General features: G+C 43.2%; 1 protein-coding gene across 1 annotated transcript in view; it reads left to right on the plus strand.

Moving 5' to 3' along the window:
* The window catches only part of SNTB1 (syntrophin beta 1), a 201,110-nt gene that overhangs the window by 179,992 nt on the left and 4,228 nt on the right, over positions 1-16,890 (plus strand). Inside the window, exons 5-6 of the mRNA XM_063451102.1 lie at positions 11,697-11,893; positions 15,076-15,266. Of these exons, the coding sequence (XP_063307172.1) occupies positions 11,697-11,893; positions 15,076-15,266 (388 nt within the window). The remainder of the gene's footprint in view (positions 1-11,696; positions 11,894-15,075; positions 15,267-16,890) is intronic.

Below are 16,890 nucleotides of genomic sequence, written 5' to 3' on the forward strand. Positions count from 1 at the left end.
CCCCTGTCACTACTGAGATACTTACCAGCCTCCTGTCTGATCTTCGCCAGACACTCCCAGGTAAGGGAGGATGTAGGGGGTTCACAGCACACCTCACAACTGTAGAACAGACCTCCAGTTCTCACACCGCTCAAGTCCTAGAACTCTAGAAGTTCCTTACTTCAGTTCAAACCAATTTTTACGCACCAAATGGCTGCGGCCCTGGAAACACATGAAGATTAGAGGCCTCTCAGATAAGGTGACCTCAGTGGAGTTACCACATTTTCTCAGCAGGCTGTGTGCGGCCTTGCTAGCACCGAAGCAGACTAAAGACATTCTGCGGGATGAGATGTTCTGCCTACCTAAACCACAGCGGTCTACGAATACAACCACGAGTGATCTGCTCATCAAATTCCAAAACGGGCAAGACAAGGCTGCCTTCATGAACGCCAACAGGAGGAATGCACTGTACTGTTTTGAAGGCATGGAACTCCGCTTCTTCTCAGATCTCACACATACAGCTCTACAGTGGAGAAAGTCCCTCCAACCCTTGACATCAATCCTATCTAATAAATGGTGGGGATTGCCCCGTGTACTTCTAGTCCAGCATAGAATACAGAGCACACGGTATCGGAGGCATCTGAAATAGACGCTATCCTGGCTACCATAGGCCTCAGCCCTTCCTCTCCTCTCACAACCACAACCTGGGGCCCAGCGAATGTTGTCCCATTTGTTCCAGCATGCAGGAGCACTACCTAACATACTCATGGCATAAACCATGCCTTAGAGGCCTAACCTAGCTGAAACCAGGATTATCATGGATATACTAGCTCCAATACCATAATCTCCCTCCCCCCCCCCCCGTCCCCTTCAGCTCCTGTCATGTTATCTCACACTCACCTCTATTTAGAGGAGCTGTTTCTTATATCACCATAGTCTCACTCCTTCAGTTTAATCATTTTCTCACCATAATCATCTTTGTTGTTGCTGTGAAAATGCCCTTAACCTGATAAGATGTTCCCTTCCCCTACGTGCTCACAAAGCCGTTCTCTAACAAAAACTAAAAAAACCATGGTAAGAACGAGAGTTATCTGTTTACAATGCCATCACAGAAAGTCAGAAAGTCCATGGTTGTAGATGGTTTATAAAAGAAGACTGTATCAAAGACTGCATAGAGTTGGAGGACAATTAAGACTTTTAGATGTAGCAGAGATTGTTGAGGGTTGTTAGTCACTTTGCCAAGGACATTTTTTAGTAGAATGGAGTGAGCAGGAGCCATATTTAAGAGGGTCAAGTAGGGAGTTCGTATTGAGAAATTTCTACTAAGACATGCTTATGGTAGGGTTTGAATATGCCATAATCAGCATAAATCTATGGACCCATTCTACCTTGTATCAACGGTTTGGACCATGTCACAAAGTACATCATCTCAAGCTGGACCCACAAACGTGACAATGAGTTCAGTGTACTCTATTGGCTTGAAAGTCACCAAAAAACAGATCTCACTATAGTGCATCACCTTTGGGATCTTGCAGAAACAGACACACATATCCAACAACCGATTATAATATAACATCTATAATATTATATAGAACATACACCCGGGACAATTTGTATGCTTTATTTTTCTTTCATTTTATTAAAAAACTGATTTGGTTTTTTTAATACTTTACTGAAGAACCAGTGACATCCACTTTTTTTCTTACTTAACTTTTGAAAGCCAATTTGTTTTCAGTCATTTAACCACTGTTCCTGTGACATTCAAATTTCTTATTTTGTTTCTGAAAGCCGACATGAATTGTTTCATCTTTAATCAAGCTTTTCGTGTAAAGTGTATATTAAAACAAAGCTTTTCAAGTTTTGCATTTTTGAAACATTAAAGCAAGTGGATATCACCTGGGGGTTTTCTTCCAAACAAGAAATGATTCGTTGTCAGTGAAACCATTTTTCCACCAAAGCTCCGATGCTGACAATTACCAATGTCCAAGAAAACTAATTTCCCAGAGAATACCATTACAAATCGAGAAACAACAAACCACTCACTGCCGTCTGTGAAGCCATTTACTGAATTATGCAGATGTAGAGACTCTGCGTATATCAATGTCCCAAAATGCTTCGACTCAGGGACTATGTAGACATTCACATTCTCCTCTATGAAGCACGTAATTTAACAAAATTATAATTGAAGTATGTATAAAAAAAAATTAAAGATCATCCCAAATTTTAGCTTCCTTATATATTTTAGGCAGACATTTACCTCCGCAGCACTAATTATATACCGTAGATGCCCTTCATGATTTGGGGCAATATTTTTGTGCTACATCCGATATGTGGTAGATGTTTAATCTGTGCGGATTGTACTTGTGAGGCTGCCTGCGTATAAATATGAGTTTTATATGTCTGTTTGTATGTGATGTGAGTTTTGTGAATGGGACCACAGGGCTGTGATGATGGGAGCTGTATGCATGTTTTGGGAGCTGATTTCCAGGGCTGTATGTCTCTGATTGAAATGCGTGTGATGGGATGTTTTAGGTTGCAAGTCTTTTATGTCAGTGTTTTCATTAAGCTGCAACTGTCTGGGAATTAGTTGCATATGTAAAGGAGCTGTCTGTTTGTGGCTGTATGTGCCTGATAGAAGTTAACAGATATTTTATGTTTACCATAGTTAGATGCCTATCAGTTAAAACTAGCATTATTGAGGGACCAAAGGATTTCCTACTGTTGGTGTCTGACTCAAACAAAAACCCCATTGATCCCTTTGCTACAGTGATAAGTAACTCATCACTGATCTCTAATATTCAATCCAATACATTTAATGGACATGTCTCCCAAACCAACCTGCCTGACCAGGCCCTATATCCCCATACTGGACCTGAGCCTGCACCACCTTCAACCCATCTGGAATCATTCTTCTACCGTGGACACTGTTTGCCCTATGCTCTTTCTCCTCTCGGTTACTATAGTGGTTTAAAGGGCCACTTAGGCCATGCCATCTCAATGCAGAGGCCTGGGGGCAGTCATCCTGTCAATGTAACCATTCAAGTTAAAACACTGCTGATTTCCAGAAACAGCAATGTTTACCGTGAAGGGCGAAGCACGCCTCAATGATTGGATGAGCGCTGCACGCATCAGGTCTTCAATGCTTCTCCATGAAAAGCATAGGGTTGGATCATGCCGGAGGACGTTGCTGGAGGAGAGGTGAGCTGCGCCGAGGAGGACTCTGCACTGGAAAAAGGTAAGTAAAAACCTTTATTTTATTATTTGTATGGGACACACTAGGGACAGGAGCACTAAAGTGTTGTAGTGTTCATTTAATATACTGCCTTTCCTTCCTAGCAGTACTGTGCCCTATGATTTTTCCTTACGTCATTTTTGTAATGAAGACCATTTATGAGTGTGCCTTGTAGGGCCATAGCTAGCCCTTTTTCAGCTCTATAACCAAGATGTTTTAGTTTTTTTTTCCTATATCTAGTAAATATGGCTGCTACTTGTATGGTCTCTAATCCTCCGAAGTTAAGTGGGCAGTGACATTAGGGTTATTTGGATGGCATTTTATCCCTCTGATATGGAAATATCATTTATCAAACTATACTAGATAGTTGATGAAATAATGCCATTTTAACATTTCTACTTTGATTATTTAGAAGTGCCTTCTTGTTATGCAAAATATAAAATCCAATTTGAAAATACAGCCTTCACCAGACACTCCTCAATATAGGTCGGAATTTGGGCCCAGTGTCTACACAACTTAATTTCAACTTGTTTCTTTTCATTGCTAAATGTAGTCATAACATGAAAGAAAAGAGGGTGATAAGCGGAGGGTGTCAACTACCTACTGCCAACTGTATAGTACTACTAACCACCTTGGTAGCAGGGACATGTATCGCTTTTATCTGAGACCACCTTTGTAGTCCATTTTCTAGGAAGTCCACCAATTTCATTCTAGGACAAGTCCACCACGGCATAGTTACCAACTGTCCGTGAACAGTGTTATGTGCAGCCTGCTCTCTAACCTGCTCTCCTCCATCCCAGAAGGTATGCCGAGGTCACCTTGTGGTTTAGATGGCTCTGCCCGGATTATACCCATATGAGCACAGCTCTCATCCATTTGTTTAAAGATAGAAAACAAGGACTACTAGTGGACGTATTCAAGGATCGACAGTTACAAATCCTGTCACTTTATGGTTCTAAGGTGTTTGGAGAACTAGACACAACAGTTAAAATAAGATTTATCTTTTTAGTTTATTTCAAGGTTGAACAACACATGTAGTCAGAGCTGGCATGTCTTGTGATTGTAGGGTTATCGACTCACAAGCAAATAGTAGCAGCAGTCAGAAAATGCAGAATACCAAATACGACAAGTTCACTAGGGTCGCTTGTACTTGTCTTTGCTGTGAAAGTCGAGCAAAATACAGATCCATATTTAGCAGACTTTCCTAGGTGACTGCAAAAGCAAAATGCCACTTTCGATCAAAACAAGAAAGTAACTGGTCTGTTAAAAAAGAATTCTAGGCTCGTAATTATTTGGATTGTTTTTCTCTTACATTGGGTGGGTTGTTTTTGTTTTCTTCTAACTTTTGTAATGTTTCAAATAAAAGAGACACTCTTCGGCTTCATAAGTGAAGCAATTATGCATTTACCGTAATTAAATTTAGTATAATCATAGGCAAGTCTCGACCCGTGTTTAAAACATTGTGGTGAATACTTACTTACTGTGAACACATGAACATTCCTATTTCATAGTGATATTTAAGAGTAAATAAGAGGTGCACAAGAACATTTTTTATCCTTACTAGAAGTGGTGGACATAAGACCAAAAGTTAATCTTATGATATCACAGTGCTCGTATTGATATGAGAGGCATTGTTCTACAAATATGGCTTATGCATTAAAGGGACACTTCCCAGGATTTGTAACAATATGTTTATTTATCACTATAATCTAAAAATTATATATTTGTGATATGTTCAAAATAAAATATAGAAATTCACAGCTCTTTATCCTTCATCTGGGCTCCTCCATCTTAGCTCCTTGTCAGTCCATTTTATAAGCTCTGTGATTTGCACCTGCCAGTCCGCATAGACTGAGGTTACAGAGAAGAGATAAAATTAAACCGTTTCTATGTATCCTCCTCATTTGCAATGTAGTTCATTTCTGTGGCAACTGTTGAACTGGATTGTAATATAATTTGCTAAATTTTAATATTAATTTAAAAATAAAACTAGATTAAAAAGATATGTTTTTCAATGTTTTATCCAATGGTGTAAATTCCAACAAAGTGACAGTTCCCCTTTAAGCTTGGTATCATAGTTTGTGTTCCAAATGTTTTTCGGGTTTTCAAATGTTTCTTGGTCATTGCCAGCTTGCCATGTTTCAGGGTTTATTCCTAAGTTATGAAATGGTCTGTACAGGGTACCGTATTCCAAATAATTGTACTAAATTGTTGGTATTATAATTGTTGGTATTGTTGACCGTACAATTGGTAGACAAGACACGGAAGCATATTCAGCAGGACAAATTTGACTTACAGTCACAAGAGGTTGTGAAGAGGTTGTGAAGGTCTTGCCCAAGTGATCTTACAATCTCGTACCCCCAATATTGGCAGAAGCAGGAAGCAGGTGAAAGAGCATAATGGTTGGCAGAAAAGTGATGCGGGCTTGCCAAGAAAGGGGGGTAGGGGGGAGAGTCTGCCAAACTACAAGCAGGTCAGCCTGGTGTAAATGCAACCCAGTCCGTCTGCCATTCAAACAGGCCAGCCCACTAGGGCAAGGACTTGCAGGGAGCACTATTTCAGTTCGAGTGATCCTAGTCTTAGTGCCCTGAGTCTAACAGGACTCTGGTGTCCTGCTTTTGGACACAGTGGGACAGGACACAAAAATTGGGACTCTCCTGCCGAAATCGGGATGGTTGGGAGGCATGCAATCTAAAGACTTATCTTGTTTCTTGTACTAATTGGGACATGGTCCTTATTCCCCAGCTATACAGTATCTTCTTTGACTAGTGCTGATTGAGCTGACCGTGCCGCTGCACAGACAGATGTTGTGGTAGTGGAGAGGGATACAGGCAATTGTTTAAATAGAATGTGGCACTAGCTAGAGGTAGATATAGAAGGAATATTCGGATTTTAAAGTCCGGAAGTTCACCTTACCAACACCTAGATTTATATCGGCTTGTGGTATATTGTAAGCAGGGCCGGACTGGGAAAAAATTTGGCCCGGGCATTTTTTATTCACAGCGGCCCACTGAAAAGCGGGCGGGGCCAGATAGGGTGTGTTTTGTCATCCCCAATGACAAGCACGCCCTATCTCATGTTGGTTCAATGCTCTTCCAGGGCATGAGAAAAGGGCCCTGTATTTGTTCTGCACAGCGCAAGCAAATTTAATAACATGCTTGCGTTGTGTTTGCTTGAAACTTGTCTCAGGGGTTTCCATAATTGGGATACTCACGGTATCCCATTTATGGAGACACTATGTGTTTGCTTAAATGGAATCTAGTGTGTGCATAGGGTATCCAGAGTGTGTATGTCAGAAATGTAGTGTGTGTGTAGGTGGTGCAGCGTCTGTGTTTAGGGGATCTAGTGTGTGTGAAGGAGTGCGTATAGGAGATCTAGTGAGTGTGTGTGTGAGTGGTGCAGCGTGTGCGGGGGCTGCTGTGTGTGTGAGGGGTGTAGTGTGCATTTATGAGGAGTATAGTGTGTGTGGGAAGGTGCTGTGTGTGTGGGAGGGTGCAGTGTGTGTGTGAGGGCGCTGTGTGTGGGCGCTATGTGTTAGGGTGCTGTGCGAAGGTGATGTGTGTGTGTTAGGGTGCTATGTGAGTGAGGGTGCTGTTTGAGCTAGGGTTCTGTTTGAGCTAGGGTTCTGTTTGAGTACGTTAGGGTGCTGGGTGAGTACGTTAGGGTGCTGGGTGAGTACGTTAGGGTGCTGGGTGAGTACGTTAGGGTGCTGGGTGAGTATGTTAGGGTGCTGTGTGAGCATGTTAGGGTACTGGGTGAGTATGTTAGGGTACTGGGTGAGTATGTTAGGGTGCTGGGTGAGTATGTTAGGGTGCTGGGTGAGTATGTTAGGGTACTGGGTGAGTATGTTAGGGTACTGGGTGAGTATGTTAGGGTGCTGGGTGAGTGATAGGGTGCTGCGTGAGTATGTTAGGGTGCTGGGTGAGTGATAGGGTGCTGGGTGAGCATGTTAGGGTGCTGTGTGAGTGATAGGGTGCTGTGTGAGCATGTTAGGGTGCTGTGTGAGTGATAGGGTGCTGTGTGAGCATGTTAGGGTGCTGGGTGAGTGTTAGGGTGCTGTGTGAGTGTTAGGGTGCTGTGTGAGTGTTAGGGTGCTGGGTGAGTGATAGGGTGCTGGGTGAGCATGTTAGGGTGCTGTGTGAGCATGTTAGGGTGCTGTATGAGTGATAGGGTGCTGTGTGAGCATGTTAGGGTGCTGTATGAGTGATAGGGTGCTGGGTGAGTATGTTAGGGTGCTGGGTGAGTATGTTAGGGTGCTGGGTGAGTATGTTAGGGTGCTGGGTGAGTGATAGGGTGCTGGGTGAGCATGTTAGGGTGCTGTGTGAGCATGTTAGGGTGCTGTATGAGTGATAGGGTGCTGTGTGAGCATGATAGGGTGCTGTGTGAGTGATAGGGTGCTGGGTGAGTGTTAGGGTGCTGTGTGAGTGTGATGTGTGTGTTTGCAAGGATTGTGTATTGGGGGAAGGCAGTATTGAGTTTTTCGTTTTTTTTAATTATAAAAATAAATATCCCCCCCCCTTCCCTTCTTACCTGTAGCCTGGAAGGGGGGGGGGGGGGGGCACTGACATCCATCCCTGGTGGTCCTCGTGGTAAGTGAACTCTAGCCTTCGGGCTAGAGTTCACTCTCGCGAGACCGGGCCGGTTGCCATGATAACGGCCCGGATCTCGCGAGAGAAACCCGGCGGAGCTGCAAGTTAGAGCTCCGCCGGGTCCTCCTCTCCAGGCTGGCTCCCTCCCTCTCTCTCCCAGCCGGCGGTCGCATTTGAGAGCATGTGGGCCGGTGAGGGAGATCTTCTATCTCCCCACCGGCCCTTCATGCAACACAGCGGGGCCGGCGCTCGGCTGGATCTCCCCGGCCTCGGCCCGTGGCCATCGCGGCCCACCGGGCATTTGCCCGGTTTGCCCGATGGCCAGTCCGGGCCTGATTGTAAGAAACCATATTTTATGCAATGAATTGTATAATAGATTGTTGTGTGTGTGTGTATATATATATATTAAATATTGAGAATATAACCTGTGTTCTTGATTACCCATTGTACAGCACCATAGAATATGTCAGAGCTTTATAAATTATTGGAAAAAACTAAACAATCACAAATCTATTGTACATGAAATTGGCTAGAAATTGAACATATTTGTTCTAGTTTCAGCGTGTGTTGTGACAGTTTAATAGGGGAATTGTATTATTCCTAACTTTCTCTAAATTCTTCACTAATCTCCTAATACGCAGGCTGGCTAATCCAGAAACGTTAAGGGGCACTGTAAATACATTAGAAGTTCTTTATTTATGTGTTTTCTGCAAATCACAAGCATAAGTATCAGCTGGTGCTGCCATAGATTTTTTTTTTTTCTTTTTTCAATAATTTAGCTCTTTTGGGTTTTATGGGAGTTGGAGCACAACTGTCCGCATTCTACTGAAAGCTTGTACAGACTGCAATTATCATTTTTTTAAAATTACATGAATGAAACTATTTGCACAACAGCCATCATAGAAACTGGCAGCTTGATTTACAGCAGGCATGTCCAACCCGCGGCCCGGAAACCGCAGGCATTGCGGCCCACTAGCCGCAGTACTATTCGCAAGTTGATTCAGGCACCCGGTCAGACACCCCGCTTTTAAATAGCATGACCGGGCTCCTGCTTTCTATGATGTCGCAGTGCCGGGAGGAAGTGATTACAAGTCACCTCCTCCTAGCGTACGAAGAAGCCGCGCGGGAGAGACAAGCAAGGAGCAAACACGGAGACTCCTATCAGACTAAGCCAGATGCCACTGGACCCCCAGAGAATCCATCCTCCTGCACCAAAAAGGTAGGACAGCAGGGGGGTGGATAAAATATGTATTGTAAATTAGGATCTCTTTGTGTAGATCTGAGTATGTGTTACCAGTGTGTGTCTTACTAGTGTGTGTAAGTGTGTTATTAGTGTGTGTGTGTGTTATTAGTGTGTGTGTGTGTGTTACATCAGTGTGTCTGTTATCAGTATGTGTTACATCAGTGTGTGTTACCAGTGCATGTTACATCAGTGTGTGTGCTACATCAGGGTGTGTGACATCCATGTGTGTGTTACCAGTGTGTGTGTTACATCTGTGTATGTGACATTGTGTGTGTGTTATAATCAGTGTGTGTTACATCAGTATGTGTTACATCAGTGTGTGTGTCTTATTAGTGTGTGTGTGTGCGTGTTACATCAGTGTGTCTGTTATCAATATGTGTTACATCAGTGTGTGTTACCAGTGCGTGTTACATCAGTGTGTGTGCTACATCAGTGTGTGTGCTACATCAGTGTGTGTGCTACATCAGGGTGTGTGACATCCATGTGTGTATTACCAGTGTGTGTTACATCAGTGTGTGTGTTATCAGTATGTGTGTTACCAGTGTGTGTGTCTTATTAGTGTGTGTGTGTGTGTGTGTGCGTGTTACATCAGTGTGTCTGTTATCAGTATGTGTTACATCAGTGTGTGTTACCAGTGCGTGTTACATCAGTGTGTGTGCTACATCAGGGTGTGTGACATCCTTGTGTGTGTTACATCTGTGTATGTGACATTGTGTGTGTGTTATAATCAGTGTGTGTTACATCAGTATGTGTTACATCAGTGTGTGTGTTACCAGTGTGTGTCTTATTAGTGTGTGTGTGTGCGTGTTACATCAGTGTGTCTGTTATCAATATGTGTTGCATCAGTGTGTGTTACCAGTGCGTGTTACATCAGTGTGTGTGCTACATCAGGGTGTGTGACATCCATGTGTGTATTACCAGTGTGTGTTACATCAGTGTGTGTGTTATCAGTATGTGTTACATCAGTGTGTGTGTTATCAGTAGGTGTGTCTTATTAGTGTGTGTGTGCTACATCAGGGTGTGTGACATCAATGTGTGTGTTACCAGTGTGTGTGTTACATCTGTGTATGTGACATAGTGTGTGTGTTATAATCAGTGTGTTACATCAGTGTGTGTGTTATCAGTGTGTGTTACCAGTGTGTGTGTCTTAGTGTGTGTGTGTGTGTGTGTTTGTTACATCAGTGTGTGAACCAGTGTGTGTTACATCAGTGTGTGTGCTACATCAGGGTGTGTGACATCCATGTGTGTGTTACCAGTGTGTGTGTTACATCTGTGTGTGTGTTACATCAGTGTGTGTGTCTTATTAGTGTGTGTGTGCTACATCAGGGTGTGTGACATCAATGTGTGTGTGTTACCAGTGTGTGTGTTACCAGTGTGTGTGTTACATTGTGTGCGTGTTACATCCGTGTGTGACATTGTGTGTGTGTGTTACAATCAGTGTGTGTTACATCAGTGTGTGTTACCAGTGTGTGTGTCTTATTAGTGTGTGTGTGTTACATCAGTGTGTGTGTTACATCTGTGTATGTGACATTGTGTGTGTGTGTTACATCAGTGTGTGTGTGCTATCAGTGTGCCGGGAGGAACTTTATTTTATATGCGGGCCAAGAAAATTTTTCTACACTCTGTGCCCAGGGAAGCCAAAAGGTTGGACACCCATGATTTACAGCATGGTTAGAATTAATTGTAGCCAATTTGCCTATTGAATGTTTTACATTGCAAGGGGAGACTCAACTTTGTTTAAAAAACAAAAAGTGAATGAGTGGGTCATTTTTTTCTTCTTCTTGAATTAAGTTGTTAGCGCTGTGTCTCCATGGAAACTCTGTCATTATTAATATATCTATGTGTGGGTGGACTGATTTTATAGCAGCCATCGGCAACCCAAAATGCTTAAGATGCTACACAATACATTTTATATGCAATGTATTTAATGCATTTGTTTTCGTTATTTTTTTTATTTTTTTCGGGGGGGGGGGGGGGGGGGCATAATTTCTCTTTAAGCTGTCAGGATACTCATTATTTGCAACATGAAAACCAACTGTTTACATTTACAGCAATTAGTTATCTTTCACACCGATTCTAACCAGTTGTTATTCCAAATACTTAGTGATCCAAACTTGTAATTGCCAGCAGATATTGTTCCATATCTAGATTATTATGAGCAGCTGAAACCGTGACACGGGCGATTCATGTGACATGATACTTCACAGCTAAAGAGATTAAAGTAGAACTGTCACATCTGTGATATTGTCACAGCCTGATAGCTAACTACATGTTCTAAATGTTATTTTATCTATGCATTACTTACCCCAGTAATCGTTTCAGTAGCATTTACTAGGGAGAGAGAGAAGGATCATAGTATTGGCAGATTAGCAATTTTTTTGAGCTATTGTCTTTTTGTTTTTAATGCCAGAGATTCACACAGGGCTATTTACTAAAGTGAGAATTCAAGGTGAACTTCACATTTAAGGCCAAAGTAGAAGAACCGAGAGCATGGCTGGCTTAGAGAATTGTTTTCAGTTCAGCTATTTTTTACCTTAAATTAGAAATTTACTTTGAATTCTTACTTTAGCGTATAAACCGTGACGGTGCACCCATGTGAATCTTCCGTGGTTACAACTCTGTCTTCTTATTCTTTTGATGTCGTTGTTTTTAGGTTGGTCCACTCGGGCCCAGGGAAAGGATCCGCGCTTCCAGGCACAGAATTCTCGTTCGCAACACGTACCGGTACCAGGCAGGGCATTGAGACCCATTTGTTCCGTGCAGAAACCAGCAGAGACCTTTCACTGTGGACGCGGTTCATAGTACAAGGCTGCCATAACGCGGCCGAGCTCATTAAAGAGATCACTACACGTAAGTACCAACCCTTCATCGAGCCTAGCTAACTTAGATGGAAATCCAACATCTTTAGCATCGGTATATGATACATTTCAAACAGCAGTACGCCTCCCTTGTCATCTAACTACTGTAAGGAAAATCATTTTCAAGACTATTGAACTCTTTAATTTGGTTTCTGCCCAAAAGGTGCAAGTGGCCATAATATATAGGCTTAAGGAGCTCTTATCATGTATGTAATTGATGAGTAAGTCATATCTAAAGTCCATGCAAGACAATATATCTATGAGTAATGGTGTGCAAGCAATACTATTTATTTTTTACTCAGGGCCCCCCTCCTGCTGGGCTAAAGGGGTTAAAACCCCTTTAGCTACTTACTTTAATCCAGCGCCGGGCTTCCTTCGGCGCTGGTGACCTCACCTCTCACTCCGACGTCAGCTCCTGAGTGGAGCGGAATGCGAATGCGCAGCCAGAGTCGCGCGCGTGCATTAAAAAAGCACATAGGAAAGCATTTCTCAATGCTTTCCTATGGACGTTCTGCACGTACTGAGATTTTCACAGCTGAATTAGATTTTCGCATGCCGCGTCGCAGAAACGCCTCTAGCGGCTGTCAGGAAGACAGACACTAGAGCAGTGATGGCGAACCTTTTTGAGCCCGAGTGCCCAAACCGCAATACATGCCAATTTTTTTTCCTTAAAGTGCCAACACGGCAATTAAACCTGAATATTGAGGTTTAAGTTTAGAAAAAACAACTCGGACTGTTGTCCGAACTAATTAACAACTTTGTTTTAAAAGAACACAACAACAGAGAGTTCAATGATACAAATTTTAAATAATGATATAAATAGATAAAATTAAGCTTATATTTATTAGTATCTCCAACAAATGCAATACATACACACACAGACTGCTGAATACATACACACAGACTGCTGAATACATACACACAGACTGCTGAATACATACACACAGACTGCTGAATACATACACACAGACTGCTGAATACATACACAGACTGCTGAATACATACACAGTCTGCTGAATACACACACACACACACACAAGACTGCTGAATATAGAGACTGATGAATACACAGACAGACAGTCTGCTGAGTACACAGACAGACAGTCTGCTGAGTGCACAGACAGACAGTCTGCTGAGTGCACAGACAGACAGTCTGCTGAGTGCACAGACAGACAGTCTGCTGAGTGCACAGACAGACAGTCTGCTGAGTACACAGACAGACAGTCTGCTGAGTACACAGACAGACAGTCTGCTGAGTACACAGACAGACAGTCTGCTGAGTACACAGACAGACAGTCTGCTGAGTACACAGACAGACAGTCTGCTGAGTACACAGACAGACAGTCTGCTGAGTACACAGACAGACAGTCTGCTGAGTACACAGACAGACAGTCTGCTGAGTACACAGACAGACAGTCTGCTGAGTACACAGACAGACAGTCTGCTGAGTACACAGACAGACAGTCTGCTGAGTACACGCACACACACTGCATTGAGGGGTGTGTGTGTGTGAGGGGTGTGTGTGTGTGAGGGGTGTGTGTGTGTGAGGGTTGCTGTGTGTGAGAGGGTTGCTGTGTGTGAGAGGGGTGCTGTGTGTGAGGGGGGTGCTGTGTGTGAGGGGGGTGCTGTGCTGTGTGGGGAGTAGGGGTGCTGGGCGGGGGTAAGGGTGCTGTGTGTGGGGGGGTAGGGGTGCTGTGTGTGGGGGTAGAGGTGCTGTGTGTGGGGGGGAGGGTTGGGGTGCTGGGTGTGGGGGAGGGAAGGGGTGCTGGGTATGGGGGAGGGGAGCTGTGCGTGGGGGGGTAGGGGTACTGTGGGGGGTAGGAGTACTGTGTGTGTGGGGGGGTAGGGGTACTGTGTGTGGGGGGGTAGGGGTACTGCTGGGGGGTAGGGGTGCTGTGTGTGTGGGGGGGGTAGGGGTACTGCTGGGGGGTAGGGGTGCTGTGTGTGTGGGGTAGGGGTTGTGCTGGGGGGTAGGGGTGCTGTGTGTGGGGGGTAGGGGTACTGCTGGGGGGAAGGGGTGCTGTGTGTGGGGGGATGGGGTGTGGGGTAAACTATTGAAAAAAAAAAATACATTAAATTATCTTCTCCTCCCCCCCCCCTTCTTACCTTTAATGAAGGGGGGGGGGGGCACAGTCATCCCTGGTGGTCCGGTGGTGGCAAGTAGTGCTTCCGGTTCGGGAGGCAGGGGAGGGATCTTTGAAGCAGCTCCCCTGTCCTCCCGCGCGATGCTGTGTGGAGCGTTGCCATGGTAACGCGCGGCAACGCTCCACACAGCTTGCTCGCGGGAGGACAGGGGAGCTGCTTCAAAGATCCCTCCCCTGCCTCCCCCTGCCTCCCGAACCGGAAGCAGAGTAGGCGCCTGCCATTTCGGGCAGGCAGGTGCCTACTCTGCAGTGATGGCAAACCTATGGCCGCGTGCCCACAGAAAGGGCCCGGCGTGCCACCTGTGGCACGCGTGCCATAGGTTCGCCATCACTGCACTAGAGGCTGGATTAACCCTGCAGTGTAAACATAGCAGTTTCTCTGCAGTTAATTAGTATTCTCTGAAACTGCTATGTTTACATCTGAATGGGACCTGGCACCCAGACCACTTCATTGAGCTGAAGTGGTCTGGGTGACTATAGTGGTCCTTTGATTAGTAACAATTGACAGCATTACAAATATATAAAACACATTTCAATTGCCATTATAACAATATTCTTTCTGTTGGGTTAAACTCCTCCTTACATAGATCACTGGCCGGGAAAACGCAATAGATGTTATATCAAACAAAATCATTTTCAGTGCAACAATTTGCCAAGTTCTGTGAATTTATTCATTCACGAAGGTGTGATAGAATTTATAAAATCAAAATAGCAAAAGAAAATCGGTGTTACTGAATCTTTAACCTACAATACAACTCACCGAATGGTTTAGTAGGTCACCATCTGCTGCCGAACTCAACTCATGTGATGTTTGACTGGTAAGGCTGGTAATGCGTAATTGGGGGGTGTACTTCTAGAACATTTGAGGACCTACCATTTGGTAACAATCTATCTGGGCAGGCAGTTTAGGTTTATCACTTTGTGTAGAGGAATAATAAAATAGTGGGAAAGAATAATCCTGAAATTGAATCGTAATAACAAAGAATCGGTGAAACCGACTGATTTTTTTTCTCTTTGTTTTTGTCTAAAGCCTGTACCTACAAGAATCAAGATTGTCGCTTGGTCATAAATTACGAACATGGATTCAGCATAACAACAGAATCACCAGATGGTACTTTTTCTAAGCCAATGGCACAATTTTCATACGAAAAACTAAAAATGTCTTCAGACGATGGAGTTAAAATGCTGTATTTAGACTTTGGAGGTAAAGATGGGGAAATTGTAAGTATTATTTTTTTGTTTGTTTGTTTGTGGTTTTCTATTTTTGTTGTGTTTTTCATACATGATCACTACATTATTATTAATAATAAAGGGCCAACAAATCCCACAGCATTGTGCAATAGGTGGACTAACAAACAAGTAGTAGCAACAAGACTAGTTGGACATTCAAAGGAGCTTACATTCTCAGGGTAGTGGGGTAAAATGAAACACGAGGTAAGGGTAAGATGTATTTTGTGTAATGGACAGGTAGGTTGCTAGACGAGTTTACAATGAAGTCTTAATTTTTAGATGAGAAGGTTGCAGTAGAGAAGGTGGGTTAGTGTCAGAATTCCTCCATATTGTCTTGGAACTTGGATGTTGAATTCATCCCGATCGGCATGACATCCGTGTTTTGCTGTTCAGTTTCCGCCCATGCGTCTGATGTCACACGCGTCCTTTCAAAAGGAAGTCTTGAGTGCAGCTAAAGTGTTCAATCAATCTTTGTGGTTTGACGTGCTCTCGCTACTGCTTCGTTGTTGCCGCTTCACTACAGAACTCTGCTAGCCTGATTTCCTGTGTACCGGACCTCTGGCTTCGATCCTGGCTTCACTCTACTCCACTCTCCCTCTCAAAGAACAGACTTAACTTCGGATAGCTGATTTCAAAGCCTGATCTTGGACTTCTCTCGGCAACTTAATCTTTTGTATTATGACTTTGGGATCACGAGTTGCCTCTATCATATCTTCCATGAAGATTCTTTTATTTGCGAAAGGAAAAAACTTATTGTAGAGTTTATTGTAGAGTTAGAGTCTCTTCACTTACTTCATGGAACCATATTTCATTCTACTCTGGAAAGGACTTCAACTCCCATCATTAGTGAAAGGAGAGATAAGTTCTCCAGTGATTGCAATTATTAATTGGTTCTTACCAAAAGTTATATGAGAAGGAGAAGGAATACTAAAGTCTGCCTTCTGGGATTCTCCTTGCTATCTCTTTTAAATGTCATTTGCCAAATTACTCAGATGTTAATTAGTATTCCTTGAGTCAAATGACTACAACCACTTTGCATACCAGGACATATTTCGTTATCAAGTTTATGTCTTCAAGTTAAAAGACTGTTACTTCGTACAACAGGAATCACCTGCTCTGTCAACTATATGTTGAAGTTTAATTGACTTTACTGATTGTTGCTAATTAAGCATTCCTTATTTTCATTTGCAACCAATAACTATTTTTCTTGTGAAGTTATACTTAAACCAATATTCCCATTCTTCATGTATTATTATTTAAAAACATTATTGCTGCAGAAGACTGCCAAGGTTAAAGTTCTTTATTTAAATAAAATATATATATTTTTAAAGTGACAGTATCCAATTAGTTTTTTCACCTGTGGTTGAGTCCAAAATAATTTTCTCACGAGAGTATTACAGTTAGGAGATGTGGGGAGGGAAAGCTGTTAACAGTTTAATTGTGTTCCTTCTTGAAGAAGTGAGTTCTGGGTTTTATTTTTGGGTTGATCAGTACTTAGAGTGCCACTTTATTTGTAAGGCCTACAAGGTGCTCATGTGTTGGTGCTCGAGTGGAGAGTGGGAAGGTAGATATCTAAAGTAAAACTCTCTTCTGCTTTGCTGCCGTCATCATTTTC

The sequence above is a fragment of the Pelobates fuscus genome, chromosome 4 (assembly GCF_036172605.1).
Source record: "Pelobates fuscus isolate aPelFus1 chromosome 4, aPelFus1.pri, whole genome shotgun sequence".
In the NCBI taxonomy this organism is placed as follows: Eukaryota; Metazoa; Chordata; class Amphibia; order Anura; family Pelobatidae; genus Pelobates; species Pelobates fuscus.